The sequence below is a fragment of the Ambystoma mexicanum genome, chromosome 14, assembly GCF_040938575.1.
Source record: "Ambystoma mexicanum isolate Mex_15411 chromosome 14, UKY_AmexF1_1, whole genome shotgun sequence".
Taxonomy (NCBI): domain Eukaryota; kingdom Metazoa; phylum Chordata; class Amphibia; order Caudata; family Ambystomatidae; genus Ambystoma; species Ambystoma mexicanum.
In genome coordinates this window covers 175,363,900-175,386,272 of record NC_090940.1, presented here as the reverse complement: position 1 = coordinate 175,386,272, position 22,373 = coordinate 175,363,900, and the positions used below count along the sequence as shown (strand labels likewise).

Below are 22,373 nucleotides of genomic sequence, written 5' to 3'. Positions count from 1 at the left end.
CGAAATCTTTATCCTCACTAAGACCGCACCCAAGACCTACAGCCATATGCACCAGGGCTTGGACAAAGGTCGGCCCTTCAGAGGCTTCCAGGAGAGACGGTCTGGACAGATACGATAGCCAGCACAGGCGCAAGCAGCACAATGCGGCTAGGGTTTCTTTCAGTCTCCCCTCCAAGCCTCATAGGGGAAGAAATTGTGAGATGCCCATCCAGATGCACGAGTCTCCGGTAGGGGGCATGCTTGTCCTTCACGTGCACCGTTGGTAGACATATTTTACGGACCCCTGGAGCCTCTCGGTAGTATCCATGGGCTTCTTGCTCCCCGTTCCTCCTTCTACTCCTTCCTCCAATCCGCTCACTAGTAGGGAGCCAGGCACTGGAGGAAGTTCCAGCCTCGCAGCAGGGCCTGGGCTTCTATTCACAAGTGTTCACCATACACAAAAAGAACCAGGCTGGCCTGAGAGTTGTTATACCATTCTACCTTGAACCTTTCCCTTCCCCCTCCAAAAGCTCAAGATGGTTACCCCAGCCTTCATAGCAGAGGCACTGTGCGTGGAAGACTGGATGTGCTCCCTGGATCTAAAGGATGTTTACCTGCACGTCCCGATCTGGGAACCCCATCGGTCCTTCCTGAGGTGCAGGATCATGGGTTCAGGAGCCCTCTGCCCTGAGCAGGGCTGCCACTGCGTTCATTAGCCTTGTAAAGACCATGGGGCCGAATTGAGTCCAAAGGGTAGAACCCTGTATTGAAAGTGAAAACTCAGGAACATGGGTTTCTATGCCTTCATAAAGACCTCTTGTTGATACATGTGTTGGCTTTCTCTCGTCCTGCAAGTGTACCAACTGTGGGCTGCAAGACCCGGGCAACTGTTTGCCCTTTAAACAACCAATAAAAATCTGCAACATGGAAACCCAACTGTGTCGAGCAGTGTTTGCATGAGCCTACATCCAGGCTTTACTTTAATTTATGACAAAGGTCAAATCCAGCGCCTCTTAAACCAGGGTTCCAACCCCAGCCTTTTTAAATGTTAAAATACAAGTGCCCTCTTATTCCACCAGTTCCCCGTCTGGAGCAGCACATCCCTCAGCTCCTGGAAGAGGTTTGAGTCGTTTTACGCAAAGGGGTGATAGAATTCGTTCCCCAACGGCTCCGGGGCTCCAGTCTATTCCAGATACTTTCTGGTCAGAAAGAAGATGCAGGGTTTGAGGGGAGTGGGGAGGATGGAGACCCATCCTGGACCTACGCCGTCTAAACAAGTCTTGATGTCCCAAAAATTCAGGATGGTCACGTAGCAACACGTGCTCGGCCAACTGCAGGAAGGGGACTTCTTGACGTCGTTGGACCTAGAAGATGTGTACTTCCATGTCCTTATCCACAGGAAACATCGGTAGTTCCTACGGTTAATGGTGCCAGGCCAACCCTACCAGTTCAAGGCCCTACAGTTCGGTTTAAAGTCTGCCCCAAGTGTGTTCACAAAATGCCTATCCCCCGGTGGCGGCCCATACATATGTGAAACTTCCCTCCAGCCCCTCTGCGACTATTCTTGGTCATACTGCCCACTGTATGTGCTTACCAAATCTGAAGATGGCTGCCAGAGGAGGGGCGACAGTGATTGGTTTAGAGGAGAAATACAGTTTTAAAGTGGAACTGTTCTTTGGTTTACCGAGGATTCCCAGCCTGACGACTGGGAGTATTCATGAGCATGTGAATCCATCCCAGACCCATGCTGGAGAACCATCATTACAGGTAAGTAACGTAAACCATGTCAACACGCTGGGCAGTGTGTGATCCATTAGTCTTTGCAGGAAGGTGTTGTGCGATTCTGGAGCATGTGTAACAATATGGGTCTCATTGTGACCATCTCGGGAGATATTTATTTGCATTTGTATAGCGCTCACACAGCCCAAGGGCATTGAGGCGCTGTTTCAAGGTTGCGTCCTATTTGCAGTACATAAATGAGCTGTTGGGTTACATTGGCCCGCAAAACATGTATTCATTACATTTCTTAAGTAAATTGCTTGGTTACATTGGCCCTTCATTCGTTGGGTAAGCGTGAGAGGTTATCTCATTACAGTTATCTGGAAAGTTTGATTACGTAGGGAGGCAGCAGGGTTACATTTAAGCTGCAGTCATACATCATACAGTTGTTGGGTTAGGGAGATGCTAGTTTAAATGATGCAGTGGTGCTAGGTATGAGTGAATAAGGGTGAGGCCCGTCAGTTTGTGTATAAGGATAAGACAAAGAGTCTGGTTTTGATGGCCTTGTGGAAGGCAACATGAGGGTTCACTTCTGAGGAAGTGAGTTCCAATGTCTAGCTGCAGTAAATGGGAAGCTAGCGCCCCCTCCTCTTGCACGTTTAATTCTTAGGACCGGAAGTAGTTTAGAATAAGGTGTTCTAGAGGGTCTTGCCGTTGGAGGCAGAATGACTCGTGGGATAGATAAGGTGCAGTGTGGCAGATGCATTTCTCCAGCATGGGGTCTGGGATGGATTCACATGCTCATGAATATTCCCCGTCATCAGGCTGGGAATCCTCGGTAAAGAAAAAATCAGTATCAGTTTCGTTTCTGATCTGTTTTTCTTAGTAGTAACCAATCACTGGTCTCTGGGTCATACTGCCCCCAGCCAATGACTGCTCTCTTCCTAAGCCCCTCCCCTTCACAGCCATCCTCAGATTTTTACCACACGTTCAAGTGTTGGGAAGTCCTCATGCTTTAGCTTTCGAGCTTTTACTGAGTTTTGCTTTCGACGGAGAGGAAGAGCGGAGGAGATCCTTCGGCGCTGCCGAACACGTGGCCTGGCCTCGACGGCCAACTTACAGTAGGGAGAGTGGGGGTTAGAACTTTGTCTCTTCTCTTTGAGAATGTCTTTCTTTCTCCCTTTTCTTTCCCTTGGGGTTGTTATCGCCAGCTATTATTGCCTCAGCTATGGAGAGGACACCATTTAAGTTTTGCCCACGCTGCAGGGGCAAATATACTTGGAAAGATAAGCACAAGCTCTGTAATCGTTGCTTACCCCTCGATCACATAGAGAACAGCTGCGCAGCCTGCAAGCTCTTAAAACCCAGGACTCTTAAAGAACGTAGGGTTAAGAGGTGGGCAGACTACGCGATGTCGAAGTCAGTTTCCTCACCCGCTGCCGCTGTTACTGAAAGTGACGAGGAGTGCGATAACTCGACGTCCGTTACGGAAGTCATGAACCCCCAGAAGGAGCGCTCACGCTCCTCGTCGTCCGTCCCCGGCCCCGACGGGCTCGGCTCACGCCCTGCTTATGGGGATGAACACCCCGGCGACAAGGACGCACACAGACCCCATAAGGCTAAACACACTACCCACGGCTCTTCTTCGTCGAGAACGAAGGATCCATCAGCGCCGAAGGGGACGCAGGGCACTCCGGCGTCTACCGCAGACCGTAAAGGTCACAAGCCCCACCCGCAAACGCAGCCGCGACCAGCGATTGGGCTTCCGTCTAACACGGGCGCTACCCCAAAAACATCCGACGCAACGCTCCATAGAGCGACCGTCGAGGTACAACGCGCAACGCACACAACGTCGACACCAAAGCCCTCGACGGACAAAATCGTGGCCGAGAGCCTAGCGAGAATTGTCGCCGAAGACGAACGTACGCGGACGACGAAACAAACGTCGAATACCGCGTCGAAAAAACACAAAAGTAGCCAGGAACTGCCCCTTTCTCCAAAGGACGCTTCCGAACTACCTGAAGGCTTTTCAGAAGGAGACGGGAACCTCTCGTCGACGCTGTGGGAGCGTTCGAAACGATTCGAAGGCGAAAACACTAATTTTCCCCCTCTAGACTATTCAGGGGTACCCCATGAGACCCTTGAAAGACTCCATTCTTGCATGGAGAAAATGGAAAGGTTTCTAGGAAACCAAGACCCACCCACTCACAAAAGACAAAGAGAATGGCCACAGGATGACCCTAGAGTCAAGATTCCTAGGCTGGTTGACCTCACTGAGGAGGAGCAATACCTCCAAGAAGATGAGGAGTGTTTGGGTGGAGAAGAAGAGGTAGAACTTGAGCAAGAGGGGTTCGAAGAAGATCCTTACACCACTCCTACAGGGTTTGAAGAGGATACAGCTACCTCGCAGCCCTGGCATTCACCGTCAGTGCAGCCTTGGCAATCCCCATCAGTACATTCAGACCCTGATGCCTTTCTCCCTTCTCCTCTCAAGGATTCACATGGGAACTCCTCTCCCATAGATGACCAACCTTCCCTCAATGCACTATTGCGCAAGGCAGCAGCGCATTTTGAGATTGATACAGGGGAAACTCTTCCAGACATCGACTTTGTAGAAAAAGTCATCAAAGAAAAAGCCCCTGTTAGCCAATCTATTCCTCTCCTGGCTTCTATTAAAAGAAGAATTTCTCCTTCCCTTACTAACCCAGCTCTAGTAAGAGGGGTCAACCCTAGAATAGAAAAGCTCTTCAGCCCTTCATCCTCTGACCCTTTATACATCAGAGGACACTCTATTCCGGACTCCCTTGTGGTTACCAACACAAGAAAAAGAGCAGGGGTGCCACTATCCACTAGTGAAGCACCTCCAGATAAAGAAGGCAAAAAACTCTACGCACTGGGGAAGAGAATCACGACCTCCGCCGCCTTCTCCACTAGAATTGCTAATAACAACTCACTTTTAGCTAGCTACGCAGATGCACAGTGGAACAAGCTGCGCAGCGAAGCAGAGGAAGCACCTGAACCTCTGCGTTCTCGCCTGCTAGCTATAATATCAGAGGGCACACTGGTAAACCAGGGCATCGTTAAAAACTCCCTAGATGCCGCTGAGACGGCTGGCCGCTCCCTAGTGCAGGGAATACTTCTCAAGCGCCACGTTTGGCTACGCAATTCAGGTTTTAAGCCCGAAACCCAAGCCTCCCTCATAAATAAACCCATTGAACAGACGCATCTGTTTGGGAAAGCAGTAGATGAGGCCCTAGAACATGCTAAAAAAGAGTTTGATACCATCAAAACTCTTGATCAAATTTCTAGGCCCCCTAACAGGCGAGGCTATGGTAATAAACGCTCCTTTCGTGGCCAAAGACAGCAGCAGAACCAACAACAACAATATTACTCTGGCTCCAACTGGCCCACCAACCAGGGTAACACCCAGTTCAGTCAAAGAGGCCAACGCCGTGGCAAAGGAAGAGGTCGTGGCTCCAGCCCCAGAGGTTCCACGCCCAATACCAGCAAATGACCCGAAAATTCGGGTCCCCTCCCATGCATCACCGGTCGGGGGCCGGCTAACATCGTTCCTTTCAGCATGGGAGGGAATCACGTCAGACCGTTGGGTATTATCCACCATAGCCCACGGATACTGCATCGAGTTCAACGGTTCCCCGAAGTACAAACCCCCACGGAACCGGCGCATGACACCGCAACACCTCTCCATTCTTCTTCAAGAGGTGGAAGAACTACTGAAGAAAGAAGCTATAGAGCCCGTCCCCCTATCACAGGTAACAGAAGGTATTTATTCAGTGTACTTCCTTGTACCCAAAAAGGACTTAACCATGCGCCCTGTATTAGATCTGCGCCCAGCGAACATATTTGTCAAACCCCAAAAGTTTCGTATGGTGACCTTACAGGAGGTAATCCCACTGTTATCACAAGGGGATTACATGACAACACTGGACATGAAAGATGCATACTTTCATATTTTAATGTTGACATCGCACAGAAAATACCTCAGGTTCAAAATAGAGGACAAACACTACCAGTTCAGAGTACTACCCTTCGGGATAGCATCTGCACCAAGGGTATTCACGAAAGTACTGGCAGTGGCAGCGGCCCACCTGCGCAGATTATCCATCCCGGTATACCCTTACCTCGACGACTGGCTCATAACAGGGGATTCTTACGAAACATGCTTCTCCAATACCCAAAAGACCGTAGACCTTTTGTCCCAACTGGGCTTCTCCATCAACGAAAAGAAGTCCAGCTTAGACCCCAGCCAAACCAAACAATTCCTAGGGGCTCTAATTCGAACAAGGGACGGCCTCGTATTCCCCTCCAACGAGAGGGTCCAAAACATGCTGTTTCAAATTCCCCATTATGTAGCAGGCCGAGAGGTGACGGTACGCAAAGCAATGCGCTTGCTAGGGATGATGGCGTCATGTATTTATTTGGTACCTCACGCGCGCCTGCGCATGCGCCCAATGCAAGAGTGGCTCTACAGCCAGTGGTGTCAGGCCAGCGGACAATGGGACGATCTAGTGGTGGTCTCGCAGGCCTTGGTTCTCTCGCTACGGTGGTGGACAAAAGAAAACCTGTTATTAGGGAAAACTTTTGCCACACCCGCAGTGGAAGCCACTCTAACCACAGACGCATCCCTTACAGGATGGGGGGCTCACCTATCCCATCAAACGGCACACGGAGTGTGGACTCCGAGTTTAGCATCCAAGCATATAAACCTGCTGGAACTACTAGCGGTGTTCAAAGCACTGAAAGCCTTTCAGGAACACTTACAAGGAAAGACAGTGATGGTCCTCACAGACAGCACCACAGCCATGTACTACCTCAACAAGCAAGGGGGCACTCACTCTCCAGGACTGTCCAAGCTGTCCCAGAATATATGGAAGTGGGCTCTCAAACACAACATGTTCCTACTAGCACAACATGTACCAGGGGAACTCAATCTGCTAGCAGACAAACTCAGCAGAGACTTCCCCCTGCCCGAAGAGTACGAATGGCAATTGCACGAAGACATCGTCTTAGACATCTTCACGCAATGGGGATTCCCGGAAATAGACCTGTTCGCAACCCTGGAGAACTCACAATGCCAAAGTTACGCCTCCAGGTACCCCCAGAACCAGTCCAAGGGGAACGGTCTGTTGATTCAATGGTCAGGGAAATTTGTTTACGCCTTTCCCCCGACTCCCCTTCTCAACAAAGTGGTGCACAAGATGCACCAGGAGCAGGTTACCATGATACTAGTGGCCCCAATGTGGGCACGGCAACCTTGGTTCGCTCACTTGATGGAGATGTCCCTATCTCCCCCAGTGAAACTTCCCTGCCCGTACAACATGCTGTCACAAGACAAGGGCAGGACACTGCATCCATGCCCTCAGACCATGAACTTAGCAGCCTGGCTCCTGAGATCATAGAATTTGGACATTTACAACTCCCACAGAGATGTATGGACATCCTCAGGGAAGCCAGAAAACCTAATACTCGACACTGCTATTCTAGCAAATGGAAAAGATTCGTTATCTGGTGTAGAGGTACTAGCATCAACCCAGTTGACTGCTCTCCTACTGACATTATTCTATACTTGACCCATTTACTGGATTCAGGTTTAGTATTCAATTCCATTAAAGTCCACCTAGCGGCACTTTCTGCATACACCACTTCCCAACTTAAAGTGTCGTGGTGGAAGATACCAGTTATCAAAGCCTTCATGGAGGGGGTAAAAAGGATACACCCTCCGATAGCTAACCCAGCTCCCGGATGGGACTTAAATGTGGTACTTTCCAGACTCATGGGCCCTCCCTTCGAACCCATGCACAAGGCAACTCTTAAAGATATCACCCTTAAGACGGCTTTCCTAATAGCTATCACCTCCATTAGGAGAGTAAGTGAACTACAGGCTCTTTCTGTACTAGACCCCTTTGTAACAGTTCACAAAAATAAAGTGGTTCTACGCACACACCCAAGGTTTGCACCTAAATTCATCTCGAAATTTCATGTAAACCAAACTATAGAACTACCAACGTTCTTTCAAAACCCTTCCAGCTCGGGAGAAAAAAGTCTGCATACACTAGATGTACGCAGAGCTGTCATGTTCTATATGGAAAGAACCAGACCACTGAGAAAGACTAATCAGTTCTTTGTCTCGGTGGCAGCAGGAAGAGAAGGAGATGCGGTCTCAAAATCCACTATATCTAGATGGATTGTTCAATGCATCACTCTCTGTTACACTCTTGCTAAGAGAGAACTACCCTTCAAGCCAAGAGCACATTCCACTCGAGGCACTGGGGCTTCCATAGCATTCATTGCAAATGTTCCCCTTGAGTCCATCTGCAAAGCGGCTACCTGGAGTTCTGTGCACACCTTTACAAAACACTACTGTCTAGATGCACACTCTAGATCGGACTCCCAGGTGGGACAGGCAGTATTAAGACATCTTTTCTCTACTGTTCCTTCTCATAACCCACCGCCAACTCCGGGTACTGCTCGCTAGTCTATGCACAGCATGTGATTCTAAGCAGATTAACAAACATCAGAAGACAATGCATTACTTACCGTAAAAGCATTTCTGATGGTTGTATCTGCTTAGATTCACATGCGCCCACCCTTCCTCCCCGCTCGGATGGAAGGAACATAGACTTCCTTTATATCTCTCTTTTCTGTACTCACTCACGTCTATAAGGCTCCCTCAGGGCAGAAAAATACAAACAGAGGGACCTCGACGCGTGAGGGATTGTGGGTACAACGCACGTCACTATAGGGATAGTGTTACAGACACGCCTTGTCGACGTCCCCTTTTCGACTACGAAAAACAAAATGCAATACTCCGCAGTGACCACTGGATGTCGGACCTATGCACAGCATGTGAATCTAAGCAGATACAACCATCAGAAATGCTTTTACGGTAAGTAATGCATTGTCTTTTCAGTCAATCGAGCCTCAAGCTCCACCGTTTCTACTTCCGATCAATATGAACCCGTTTTGTAATTTTCTATGCCCCTCGAGGGCGATGTTTTCATCGAGTTATGCTTCTTGGATGATTCCAGAAGATCTGAGGCCTAGACATGGCCCAGGACAAGGGAAGCTCGACGGCCGGATCCAAGCTGTTCAGGAACTGCCCTGGATGTGGATTACAGAATGTTTTCAAAGAGGATGAGCATTCGAGATGTCTCTACTGCCTTCACGAAGACAAAACGCACGTGGAGAAGGACTGTGCGTTTTGCAAGAACATGTCGGAACGGACAATGAAGGATCGGCGTATCCGCCTCACCAACTGGCTGGAAGGAAAGAGCCCAGCAGGTGAGAAGAGGTCCGAGCGGTCTTCTAAGTCCTTTGAGGGCGCTCCGGCGGCGGGGGCCCAACAGGCGGCAAAGCGCTGCGAGTCCGGGGGCGCCGAAGGGTCGGGCTCCTTGGCTGCCAGGCAGGGCGCACTTTCACTGACGCCATCAACCACGAGCCAACGCTCTGGCTCGGGGAAGAGAAAGTCAGAGAACCCGGGTAATCTTCTGGAGAAGTCCCGGTCGATCTCAAAGGAGTCCGAGGGGGAGCGAGGCGATGACCCTCCCCCCAAGGTGAAGGCCTCAAGCGCGCCCAAGGTGGTGAAGGCCTTGATTCACCCGGCTAAGGCCTCTATCAAGGAAGTCGTGGCGGCCCTGGCGAAGCCTGTGGAGGCTACACCAGTGGAGGCGACCTCTGGGCCCAGAGTTTCCCTGCCACCGCGGAGGGCATCCTCTTTTCAGCCCATCGACAAGACCCCCGTGAGGGGGGGGTGGTGGCCATTACAGACACGGATACAGGCTCTGAGGAGGAGCTGGTTGATGTCATGAAGGGCCTCAACAAAGAGGTTTGAGGAGGTCCGGTCCCACGGGAGGAATCCCGAGGAGGCGGACGAGGAGAGCGACGGTGGCGCCGACGAGGCTCCCATGGAGGAGAAACCATCGCGCCCGTCGCAACCAGTGCCCGAGCCTCAGGACAACTCGGTGGCCATTTTGATGGCAATCCAAACCTTATGCACGGAGGTAAGGACGAGGTTGCCTCTACCCCCAACGGACGACCCAGCAGAACCAGGCTTGTCGGGTAGCCCTCCAAACAAACGGAGGAGAGTTCATCCCCCCCGCCCTTGCGGCCCGCTCAGCCTTCATCTCCTTCGCCTGATCCTAGGGAGGACACGGGAACAGATACGGCCACGACGGGGACGGGTGACGACGGTGGTGAAGACGGGATGGGCCGTTCATCACCACCCCCTTGGGCCTCCCCGCCCGACAAAATTGGCTCTTTCCATGCCATGATTGTCGTCAGGGCATCCAAGCTCTTCCAGCTCTGGCCCGAGGAACAGAAGAAGGAAGGCTTCCTCTATCAACGTCGCGAGGCCAAGAGGAAGACGGTCCTCGCGGTGCCGTTGCTTGACGACATCTGGGACAAGGGACTTGCTCTCCTGAACAACCCGTCCACGACGCCTGCCAAGAGGGATCGATACGAGAAGTAGTACCGGGTCCCCGGTTCCGCCCCTTTGTGCCTTAGGGCACAGCCGATTCTGGATTCGGACGTCTCATCGGCGGCCAAGAAGAAAGCGGCGGGGGCGACGGCTTCAACCTCCCCACCTGATGGCGAGGGGAAGAAACTGGACTCCATGGGGCGACGAGTCATCTTGTCTGCGGCGACGACAATTAAGGCGGCCAACGCTCTAGCGATTGTGGCCCGCTACGACAGGGCGTTGTGGTACAAGATCACTCCTCTGCTGGACTTCCTACCGGACGACAAGAGGGCGGAGGCCCTGGAGATCCTGCAGGAAGGTGAGGTGGCGTCGGACCACGCCATAACGGTGGCTTCGGACATCGCTGACACCGGGTTCCGCCAGGAAGTGCAAACCAGAGTTTTGGACATGCCCTTCGACGGGAACAACCTGTTTGGGAAAACAGTGGATGAGTCACTTCAGGCCATCAAGGCCGACACGGAGACGGCTCGGGCCTTGGGAGTTTTGCAGCGACGACGGCCGCCCTTTCGGAACTCCGGAGGCAAGCAAGGTGCCTCCAAAGGATTCCGCAGTGGCTCCTCTATGTACCGCCAGGCAGCCCGTTCCTCGTCGCAAGAGGCCTACAGAGGGCGCGGCAAGTCAGAAGGATCTCGTCGCCAGGGAGGCCAGGGCGGCAAGGCAGCTGCCAAGCAGGACTGAACCGGCTGTGGCGTCGGGCCCCCACCTGAGCACCCCGGTGGGGGGCCGGCTGGCGAAATTTGTCAGCGTGTGGGAGTCCCTCTCCACTGACTGTTGGGTGCTGGATGCACTGGCTCACGGGCACACTCTTAAGAAATTTATTAAGTGCCCCCGCATTCCTCCCGTGGCCAGGAAGGAAAATCACGTCCCTCAACTGCAGTTAGAGGTAGGGGCGATGCTCAAGAAAGATGCCATTTAGCTCGTCCCGAAGAGGCTCCGGAGTATACTCAAGATACTTCGTCAGAAAGAAGGCAGGTGGTTGGTGCCCCATCCTGGACCTGCGTTGGTTAAACAAATGCATCAAGGCCCAGAAGTTCCGGATGGTCACCCTCCAGCACGTGCTGGGACAGCTGGAGTAAGGCGACTTCCTATCGTCGCTGGACTTGGAGGATGCCTACTTCCACATCCCCATTCTAAAAGGACAAGGAAAGTTTCTCAGATTCGTAGTTCAAGGACGGCACTACCAATTCCAGGCCCTGCCATTCGGATTGAAGTTGGCGCCCAGGGTATTTACCAAGTGCCTGGCACCAGTGGCTGCGTCTGTAGGGGATCCACGTTTACCCCTACCTGAACGATTGGCTCATCCGAGCAAGGATAAGGGAGCTCGCCGTCGAGCACACAGAGAAGACCGTCAAACTGGTCACGGATCTGGGATTCTCCAACTGCCCCAAATCCCACCTGGTTCCGTCACAGATCGCGCTGTTTCTGAGAGCCAAGTTCGATACAGTGGCACGATTGGCTTCTCCTTTGGAAGAAAGGACGAAGGCCATTCTGGGTAAGGTGCAGCGCCTGCTGGCCAAGGACATGGCCAGGGTGAGGTCCATCAAGTCCCTTCTCGGCACAATGTCCTCTTGCATCTACCTGGTGCGCCTATGTAGGCTGCGGATGCGCCCTCTGACGCCAGTTGGATGCAAGCGGCGGGCAGCTTTGAAGACAAAATCCCGCTCAACAAGGTCTTTCGCCAAATTATTCAGTGGTGGGGCACCCGCGCGCATCTCGCGGCGGGCACAAACTTTCAGACCCCAGCACACCAGGAGACTGACGACGGATGCCTCCCTGGAAGGATGGGGAGTGCACACCAGAGATCTTCACGCGAGAGGCCTCTGGCTCCCGAAGGAGAGGTCACTCCACATCAACATCCTGGAGCTCCGAGAAGTGTTCTGGGGTCTCAGGTCGTTTCTCCCGTCCCTCAAGGGCAAGGTGGTGAGGATCTTCACCGACGACACCACCACGATGTTCTACATCCGGAAGCAGGGAGGAACCAGGTCCTCGGCCTATCCAAGGAGGCCCATGATCTGTGGCATTGGGCCGTTGCCCAGGGGATGTTTCTGGTGCCCTTCCACCTAGCAGGGATAAAGGACACCATTGCCAACTCGCTCAGCAGGGAGCTGTGCTTGTGCCACGAGTGGGAACTGCGTCAGGACCAAGTGGATCGGCTTTTTTCCGACGATGGGGCAAACCCCAGATTGACCTGTTTGCGACGGCGACAAACTAAGTGCCAGAGGTTCGCCAGCAGGTTTCCCCGGCCGAGGAGCATGGACAATGCTTTCTCGTTCCCCTGGGACGGCCTGTTCCTGTATGCGTTCCCTCCGTTGCCGTTGCGACTCGTCAACCAACTCGAGGTCCCAGTGCAGGATGATCCTCGTCGCACCGGCATGGCCGAGGCAAATCTGGTTCCCGGACCTTCTGGACTTGTCAGCGTCCTCCCCAGTCAAGCTACTGTCGGACGCAGATCTTCTCTCCAGAGAAGGAGGCACCATCCTCCATCACGACCCGGGGTCGCTGAATTTGTAGGCCTGGCTCCTGCGACACTAGAGTTTGGAGGGTACGATATCCTGGCGGACTGCAAGGAGGTACTTGCAAAGGCCAGGGCGTCCTCAACTCTTAAGTGCTATGTACACAAATGGAAGAGGTTCTCTGTTTGGTGCTGTGCACAGAAGATTTAACCCTCTGCGAATTACGGCCCCTCGAGTGCTGCCGTACCCGCTGTCGCTGGCCAGGGCCGGGCTGGCTCATGCCTCCATCAAAATACATCTAGCGGCGATCTCCCGCTACACCAGAACTGCGGGATGATCATCTCTGTGGTCTCATCGCCTGGTCAAGGAGTTTATGAAGGGACTGTTCCGTTCATTCCTGCCGGTGAAGGCACCAGCCCCGGCGTGGGAGCTCAACGTGGTGCTGACCAGGCTTCTGGGGCCGCCCTTCGAACCTATGCATTCGGCACCGTTGAAGTTCCTGTTGTGGAAAACAGCATTTCTTGTGGCCATCACCTCCGTACGACGAGTGGGAGAGATCCAGGCACTATCCTGCAAGCCTCCATACTTGACTTTTCACGAGGCGAGGGTGTTGCTGAGGACGCACTCCTCCTTCATGCCCAAGGTGCCGTCGGACTTCCATCTCAACGAGCCCTTGGTGTTAACAGTTTTCTTCCCGTCGCTTTCGTCTGCAGCCGAGAGGACTTTGCACTCGCTGGATGTAGCTAGAGCACTGAAGTTCTACACAGACCGCACAAAGAGTTTTCGGAAGACATCACAACTGTTAGTGAACTTTGGACCTGTGGATAAAGGGAAGGCCCTCTCGAAGGTTTCCATTTCCAGATGGCTCTCCAGCTGCATCATGCATTGTCAACGGTTGGCAAACCGACAACTGCCCGGCCGTCCGAGAGCCCATTCGACCAGAGCGATCGCTGCTACCACGGCGTTCTTGTCTGGTGTGCCCCTGCTGGACATCTGCAGGGCTGCTACGTGCAGGTCGACGCACACCTTCACGAGATTCTACTGCGTCGACCGGGATTCCAGGGAGGAGTCCAGAGTCCGCCAAGCAGTGCTGTGCAACCTGTTCGCCTGAAGGTGGGCCTGGTGAGGAGGTAAGAGATGCTTAATGTTGAGCCTTGCCACCTCCCGTGGTTGTGCATGTGTGTACTGTTATGTATTCTTATATTCATGAGCATGTGAATCCATGCCAGTCCCCATGCTGGAGAAGGAACAAGTTACTTGCCTGTAACTGTTGTTCTCCAGCATGGGTCTGGCATGGTATCACATGCGAACGCTCCCTCCTTCCCCTCTGCGGCTCTTCACTTGGTCATACTGCCACTTTACGTGCTACCAAATCTAAAGATGGCTGCCAGGGGAGGGGCTTAGGGAGAGGGCAATCATTAGCTGGGGACAGTGTGACCCAGAGACCAGTGATTGGTTACTACTAAGAAAGACAGATCAGAAACGAAACTGATACTGATTTTTTTTCTTTACCGAGGATTCCCAGCCTGATGGGGAATATTCATGAGCATGTGAATCCATGCCAGACCCATGCTGGAGAACAGTTACAGGTAAGTAACTTGTTCCTTATGCGTGATGGAGAGTGTTTTGTACAAAATGCACTTGCGTACAGGCAACCAGTGCGCTTGTCTGGCTGCGGAGATGTGTTGTCTTTTGGAGGTGCCCAAAGCTGCACGGAGGGTATTATTCTGAATGGTTTGCAATTTGTCTAAGTTTTTTGTTGAGGTTCCTGTAAAGAGTACATTACAGTAGTAAATGATGGCTCGTGCAATTGTTGGGGCAATTGGAGGTAGATAAAAAAAAATAAAGGTCTGGTGGCATTAAGGAGTTTGGAGTAGTATGCTGCAGAGGTAGCGATTGTGCTTACTTGTCTTGACATGGTTAGGTTGGTGTCTAAGTATACTCAGTGTTTTGACTGAGTGGGAGACTGGGATGGAGATGTTGATAGTGGATGACTGGTATTTCTCATCAAGTATGATGCGCGAGTCAGTGGGGGCAAGCAGTAGTAATTCAGTCTTGTCCCCATTCAGGCATAGCCAGTTTTCCGCCATCCATGTGTGTAGGGTTGCGTAGATGGAATTGAGGGTGTTGGAATCATTCTCATAGTTGCCTGAGAGAGAAATGAGGACCAGATTATCATCGGCATAACTGGTGTACATGATGCTGAGTAAGTCAAGTAGGTTGAACAGGGAGATAGTAAAAATGTTACACAATGTGGGCAATAGCAGCATCTTTGCGGTACTCCAAAGAGGATGGTGTCTGAATTTGCAGCTGCTAGGTCTGAAAAGGCACGCATGGCTCTTCCTTCAAGGAATGGGGCCATCCATCTGATTACATTCTGAGAGAAGAAGGCTGATGATGAGAGATGTCGACACAGTAGATTGTGATCCACAAGGTCAAATGCTGCCGATAGGTCTAAGAGAAAGAGAAGGGCAGGTTTGCCGGTATCTCTATCGTCAATTTGATTTTTCAAGTCCAGTAGGGCCGTTTCGATGCCATGACGTGTATGGAAGCCGGATTGCTGTGTTCTTAGAATGTTCTTGGATTCTAAGAATTCCTGGACGTGCAGGTAACTGCTTTGTCAAGTATCTTGAGCAGGAGGGTACGGCGGTTATGGGTCTGTAATTATTGGGATTGGATGGGTGAAGTGAGTTTTTTTATATAGAAGGGGACTGACCAGGCTTCTTTTAGACTAGGAGGAACCGATCCTGAGGTAAGGGAGGTGTTGATGAATGGAGTTAGCAGGTCAGCGCATTCCTTGATAAGGGAGGCTGGGCAAATGTCTTTTCTTACGTACAAAGACTGTTTCTCGAATGGGAATTACAGTCCTTGTTTTGTCAACGGAGAAGGTTACTCCTAGATTGACAGTCATTTTTTGGGCTAATGTGGTTTCTGCTTTTCTTTCCGACTGAATACCCTTTTGCCTATCCTCTTTTGTTCACTTCCTCCCCCTTCTGAAGTAGAAGAGCATGTTCACAGACTTCTAAGATGATTACCCGCTTTTGGGTGCATTTGCTAGCCCTAGAAACGTAAATATAGTCACAAAACCGACCATCTCAGGCTGCATAGTCTTCTACTTTAAAAATGTTATAAATTGGCTCAGAGGTTACTTCTTTTGAGGGCCCGTTCCACGAGAGGCCAGGCAGCCATGTTATCTTTAGAGAGCAAGACATGGGCTTCATTGTACCCGTTTGCCAGTAAGCACCCTGGACTGGGTGCTCAGCTGATGAGGCTGCTTGCAACATTGGTGTTTTACTCTAGTACAGTGTATGCCTAGGAGCAGCCTGAGAGGTGCTCACCCCTCACAGCAGCCACTTCTTACCCACGCTGCTAGGACCCAGGCAGGACAGGGACTTGAGTGCTTAACTTTGTGTGTGTTTATTTATTTTATTTTATTTTTTGTCAATTTTATTTGCTATTGGGTCAGCTTCTGTCACTGCACCCTTTTTGCCTGTAGTCGGCGCTCAGTTTTCATTACATCTTCATAATGGACACAGAAAAAGGACTACCTGCATCTGGATGCGTGACTGAATATCCAGCATGGCCTCAGGGTAGTTTTTGTGAACTTCATTGGGACCTGTCTAAATGAAGGTGTTAATAAATAAGACACCCATCCTTCTTGATAACACTACGTCTGTGCCCTTAACTTTGTTAGGTGGGCCATTACCAGCCATGGACTCCCTAACCTGCGGGTTATTGCCCAAACATTAATGCCCAGACTACTTTACTGGATAGGATGTGCGTTTTGGCTAAATTCTTTAGAATTAGGTTCTGTTTGCAGTCCTCCCTTCATCTATTTCTGTTGTTGCTTTGGGAAACCTTGAACAGAATAGGAATCTATGAGAGGAAAGACTCCATTAGAAAATAGCTTTGGTAATGTTGCTTCTGTTGGATGTTTTTCTTCCTATAGCTTCCTCATCTAGTGTCCCTGCCGTCCCCTCAAACAGGTTGCTGTTTCGGTGATGGGGAAGTAGCACTATACCTCAGCTTCTGTGCCAGAGAAAATGTGTGGAACTGTTAATCTGGCTGTTGCCACTGCACTTGTGACTGGAGATCTAATTGCCAACCCAAAAACACCATAATGGAGTTAGCGCAGAGCAATAGTGAACCCTCTGGTGGCTTAGAAAATGCTCTTTATCTAGTATGGAGGATATTTGAAGCGATGAGAAATACTGTATCAGAAAGAAAATTACCAATGGGTAAGTAACCAGTCCATCTGTCCCATAGACCTGTCAATATAAAAGCAGATTTGCGAGTCGCTGCTGCTCGACCAATGATTTCAGGTATTTGGAGGGAATTGACATATCAAGAGCCACTGTTAAGCAATTAGAAGGAATACAATGCCCTCCAAGAGATGCACGCTCCATAGTTGGTGATATGACCTTATGTCATACCATGGTATATATAACTTGAGGCAAGAAAGATGCGATCCATGCGACTGCTGCTATAACGTCAAACAGAACTAGGTTTTCAAAACGTATTTTTACCTCCACGTTAGAGAGTTTATTACAAGAACACGAGGCACCAAAGGCACTTTTAACGTAACTTGTGAAATAAGAACATGGATTACTAGTTTACAGCAACCACTAACACACTTGTTTACTTTTCTGCAGAGAGACCAGGCGTGATGAGCATGTAAAGGGAAGGAAAAACAAGAAGGATGAAATGATTGGTACACGAAGAGGTTTAATCATGACCTAAAGAATTGATGCTGCATTTTTTATATTTTGTCGAGAGCAAATAACTTGTATATAATGTGCTCAAACATTAATGCGTTGTAAATATTTTATTGTCTTAGGTACTGTGTTAGGTACTGATCCTTAGTGGTTAGTTGCCAAAAATGCTCATTGGTTCCTCTTTGTTGCTAAAGAAATGTGCTGAAGAAGGTTTGTGGCCTGCATGGCTGCTTCTTAGAAATCACTAGTCCACAAGATGCTCTTAAGACTGGCTGGTCATTATACCCGAGTCTGTGAATGTAACCTTGAAATTCAAATAAGTAGATTCATGGACACCATTGATTCAGTTCTGAGCTCATGTCTGTCCCTAATTTTGTATACTGTTAATAAACAGTTTTTTTGTACTGAAGAAGTGTGAACCTTATTTTCAGAAGTGTACAGTTTTTTTGACTTCATACTTTTAATTAACTTTTCATTAAATCTGCAAAATTTAACACTGCTTAACACTTTGGCATTGCCAGAATATATCATTTGTATCCCGCCATCTGTCAGATAGTGCTGTCGCTTTCATTGTTCAACCCTGTCTCAGTTCCTGCGGCTTTGTCAAAGAAAGATGATGGTTTCGAATGTGTAGTTTTTCATAACTACCATCTGCACCACCCTTGCAGAAATATATTGCCATTTACAAGTCAATCAGCATCTCAGAACATACTCTGCTTTTCCAAAGGTTTGCTTCCTCACACAGGTTAGCTTCATTTGAAATCTCCAGATGGTAAGTCTGGCTTTTGAATCTTTCAACTGCCAGGTGACTGAATTCTGCATTTGCTCAGCTTTGCATGTTTGATGCCCATGACTCTGTATGTGACCTTATTGGTGCTGTATATATTGAGATGTCTGTGCCCCAGGACTTCTAGTTAATTTAAAAACACACTCTGCATGTCACTAGTGTGAGAAACCTAGGGGTATTCTCCCATATATACCCCAAGAATCCTCTATACAGGTGGCCTGCGTTTTTGGATGCCTACTCTGGGGGTGGACAAGGGAGGATCACATGGGTAGGGGAGACCGGGGCTGCCCTCAGGAAAATGCCCTATGAGAGAGGCAGTATTCCGAGAGGAAATGGTTGCCGATATCCCAGAAGCCTTTATGGGTTATGCAGGCCCCATCATCCTTCACGCAAGAAAGAGACAAACTGATCATACCAAAGCAACCCTGGGGAAAGGAAGGCGAGACAAAGACATACTCTCAATTCCAACGTTTCTTTGTCTTTCCCATTCAGATCATGGGAAGTGTTATACAGACCTGTGCTCAAAAAGTTTGAGTGATTAACATAGGGGGACATTTGATACAGAGAGAGATTCACCTTTTCTCTTGCATGGGGTCTGGCATGGTTTCACATGCTCATGAATATTCCCCGTCGTCCAGCTTGGACTCCTCCGGTAAAAGAAAAAACTGTTTCCCTTTAAAACTGTATTTCTTCTCTAAACCAATCACTGTCCTCTGGGTCAAACTGCTGCCATCCAAAGACAGTCCTCGCCATAAGCTCCACCCGTGGTGGCCACCTTCAGACTTTTACTGCACGCTTCAGTGTTGCGAGTCCTCATGTTGCTCTCTGTGGTAATTTCGTATTTTTTCGTAAAATTGTTTGTAAAATAGTTAGCATTTGAGTGATTTTTTTTGCTTCATCTTCGACGAAGGATGGAGACCGGCCGCGGGGCTCTGCTACCAGCATAGATCTTCATCCACCAACGGATCATCAAACTTTTGAGAAGGCCCAGCCTTGGGGCCTACTTTGCACCCTTTCAGCATGGCTCGGGAGAAGGAAGGTCGCAGCCTCTTCAAACTCTGCGCAAAGTGTGGTTTGAGAAAAGTCTTCATGGAAGATCAACGCCATAAATGCTTGTACTGCCTGCATCCGCACCACGATGAGAAAGGGATGCGAGGTGTGCTGTGGTTTCTCGAAGAAAACCAAAGAAGGCAGATACAGCAGACTGTCCGCATGGCTCGAGTCAAGCAAGGCCTCTGACGCAGCCTCGGAGCAGGGTCAAGCCTCATCCAAGTCCTGTCGGTCCCAGGAGCGCTCCATCTGGGAGGAGGTCGAGATCCTTTGAGGACGCCCTACGTGCAGGGGTCCATGAGAAGGCCAAGCTCTGCTCCACTAGCTCTGTTGTCAATTCGGGCAAAAGGTGTTTGCTATCGTCCTCCACGGTGAGCCTGCCAACGAAAGGAGCATCTTCAAAGAGAAAGTTGTTAACCCGGTCCAAACTCTGTGTGTCTGCGGATAGTCTGACGAGGAAAAAGTCCAGGGAGGATTTGTCAAAGCCAGCTAATGCTTCAACCAAAGCCAAGTCAACTGAGTCGACGACAGCGCAGTTGATGAAAGCAGCCACAAGCATTTTTTTGTTTTAAGTCAACGGCGTCCACAGCGGCTCTGAAAGAAAGTGGGTCCAGGAAAGAAGTCGCAGCTACCCCGCGGGTGTCCTTGCCCCCAAGGCGAGATACGGCTGCAGAAGCAGCGGCGAAGGAACTGGGGCCAGGGAAATACCAGGCAGTTGCTCTGACCGAGAGGGAAAGGGAAATGGTCCCACCTGTGGAGCCTCCCAGTTATGCAGACCGGCAGGCTACTGAGGATACACCGGAGCAGATCTACTCTAGTACTGATGAGGACAATGATCCGCACAATGGGTGCTGCTCAGACCTCGGACCCCTGTGCGGAAGAGGAGACTAGTTAGCCTAGATCCTACTCCACTGGCTCAGTTTACCCCTAGACCTAGGGATGGGTCTCTGGACATTCTATCAACCCTGCACACACTGGTCATGGAAATCCGGCAAAAGATGTTGCCAGCGGAGGCTGCACCTCCGGAACCTCCGAGGATAAACACTCGTCAGCGGAAGGGCAAGTCCAAGGGGGGCACGGTCCTCAGCATAATCCAACCCCGCTGCCACCTCATCACGGCAAGACTCCTATCGGAGATCCTGACCCCAGACACAGCTACCATGGCTACTGGTACTGACGAAGACGACTATTTCATTGTGGTGGACGGGGAGACTCAGCACGCGGACGAGCCCCATAGGGCCACCCCCTCCAAACAAAGTTGGATCTTTTCATTCAGTCATCTTGAGGTCCTCAGAACTGCTTGTTAGTCCCTGAGAAGACGAAGGAGAGGAGAAAGATCATTGTCCTTTCCTGGAAGACATCTGGGAGGAGGGTCTAGCCCTAATGAAGAATCTAAGTCCCTGACCAAGCGGGGAAGATTAGGAAATGTAGTACAGAGTACCTGATTCGACTCCCAGATGGCTAAGGTCTCAGCCCTTGCCGGATTCGGTGGTCTCGGCCGCCCCTTGGAAACGCTCGGCAAACCAGTCATCGGCAGCCATCCTACCTCCGGACCAGGAGGGGAAGAAGTTGGATACGATGGGCAAGAGGATAATTTACACAGCAGCCTCTATCCCGTTATGACCGGAACTCTGGTCGGGTCCTATTTTGGACTTCCTGCTTGAAGATGAGAAGGTTGAGGCACTGGAACTCTTTGAGGAAGGGGAAGTGGCCTCAGATCACGGTGGAGGTGGACATTGTGGACACGGGTTTCTGCCAGATGGCCAACGGGTTGTCTCTGTGCCGTAAAGGTTGGTTGAAGGCTACAAACTTCTGCCAGGATGTTCAGACTAAGGTGCTGGATATGCCGTTCAGAGAAAACCACTTCGGAAAGGCAGACTAGTCTTTGCAGGCAATAAAGACAGATACGGAGACGGTACGCTCCCTCTGAAATTTGCAACCGCGACGATCCTCGTCCTTTCGCTCCTCCAGAGGAAAGCCATATAGATTTTCATAGGATTATAGTACCCCTTACAGACAACCTTCACGCTCTTCCACCCAGGAAGCGTACAGGGCGTGCTCTCAAGGCAGCAGAGGTCAGCAGCGGCGCCGTCCGCTAGGCAGAAGACATCCCCCACCCAAGCAGGGCGCGCGGGAAAAGATCACCACGGATAGATGGGTGCTGGATGCTCTCGGACAGGAGCACACCTTGGAGTTCCAATGCAGGTGTCCTCGCATCCCTCTGTTTCAGTGGCAAAAAAGACAGGCCCCAGCTTCTGAAGGAAGTGCGGGCCATATTGCTGAGAGGGGCAATAGTCCGTGTCCCACAGCGGCTCCCGGGCTCCAGCGTATATTCCAGATACTTTCAGTTTGAATGAAGACTGGGGGCTGGACAGATTCTGGATCTACATCGTCTCAACAAGTATTTTAAGTCCCAAAGGTTCCGGATGGTCCCAACGCAGCACGTGCTCTGCCAGCTGGAGCAAGATTTTCTGACGTCGTTGGACCTGGAGGATGCCTACTTCCACGTCCCAGTCACAGAAAGCACTGCAAGTTCCTACGGTTGATGGTGCAGGGTCAGCGCCACCAGTTGAAGGCTCTGCCTTTTGGCCTGAAGTCAACCCGAGGGTGTTTACGAAGTGCCTGGCCCCGGTGACGGCACATCTTCATCTGCAAAGTATTCACTTATACCCCTACCTGGACGACTGGCTGGTACGTTCCTGCTCAAAATCTCTGGGAAGTGAATAGACCGTGAAAACCGTACGTCTGCTGACAGAGCTGGGGTTTTCCATAAACTATCCAAAGTCTTGCTTGAAGCCATCTCAGGACGCTCTATTCCTAGGCGCAAGACTCAACACAGTGAAGTGCTTGGCGTCTCCCTCGGAGGAGAGGGTGAAAGCCATACAAGGCAAGGTGCAGCGCTTGTCGTCAGCGAAGACGGCAACGGTGCATTCCATCAAGTCGCTCCTGGGCATGTTTTCCTCCTGCATCAACCTTGTTCGCCCCTCTGCAGACTGCACAAGACCTCTGAAAGAGTTCCTGGATGCGAAGTGGATGCAAGTGTCTGGGAACTTCACGTACTTCAAAGAATTCCTGGATGTGATTCATTGGTGGGGTGTTCGGCAGCATCTCGTGCAAGGAGCCCATTTTCATATTCCTCCTTACCAGGAGACGGTCAGCACTCTAGAGGGATG

The 22,373-nt window shown here is 50.7% G+C and overlaps 1 protein-coding gene across 2 annotated transcripts in view; it reads left to right on the top strand.

Annotated features, from left to right (window-relative positions):
• NUSAP1 (nucleolar and spindle associated protein 1) overlaps nt 1-17,775 on the top strand; it is a 449,447-nt gene extending 431,672 nt beyond the window's left edge. For both annotated transcript variants that reach the window (XM_069638852.1, XM_069638853.1), the window contains one exon: nt 17,301-17,775. In XM_069638852.1, the coding sequence (XP_069494953.1) occupies nt 17,301-17,388 (88 nt within the window). In that variant the 3' untranslated portion in view covers nt 17,389-17,775. The remainder of the gene's footprint in view (nt 1-17,300) is intronic.
• Nucleotides 17,776-22,373: the final 4,598 nt, after the last annotated feature.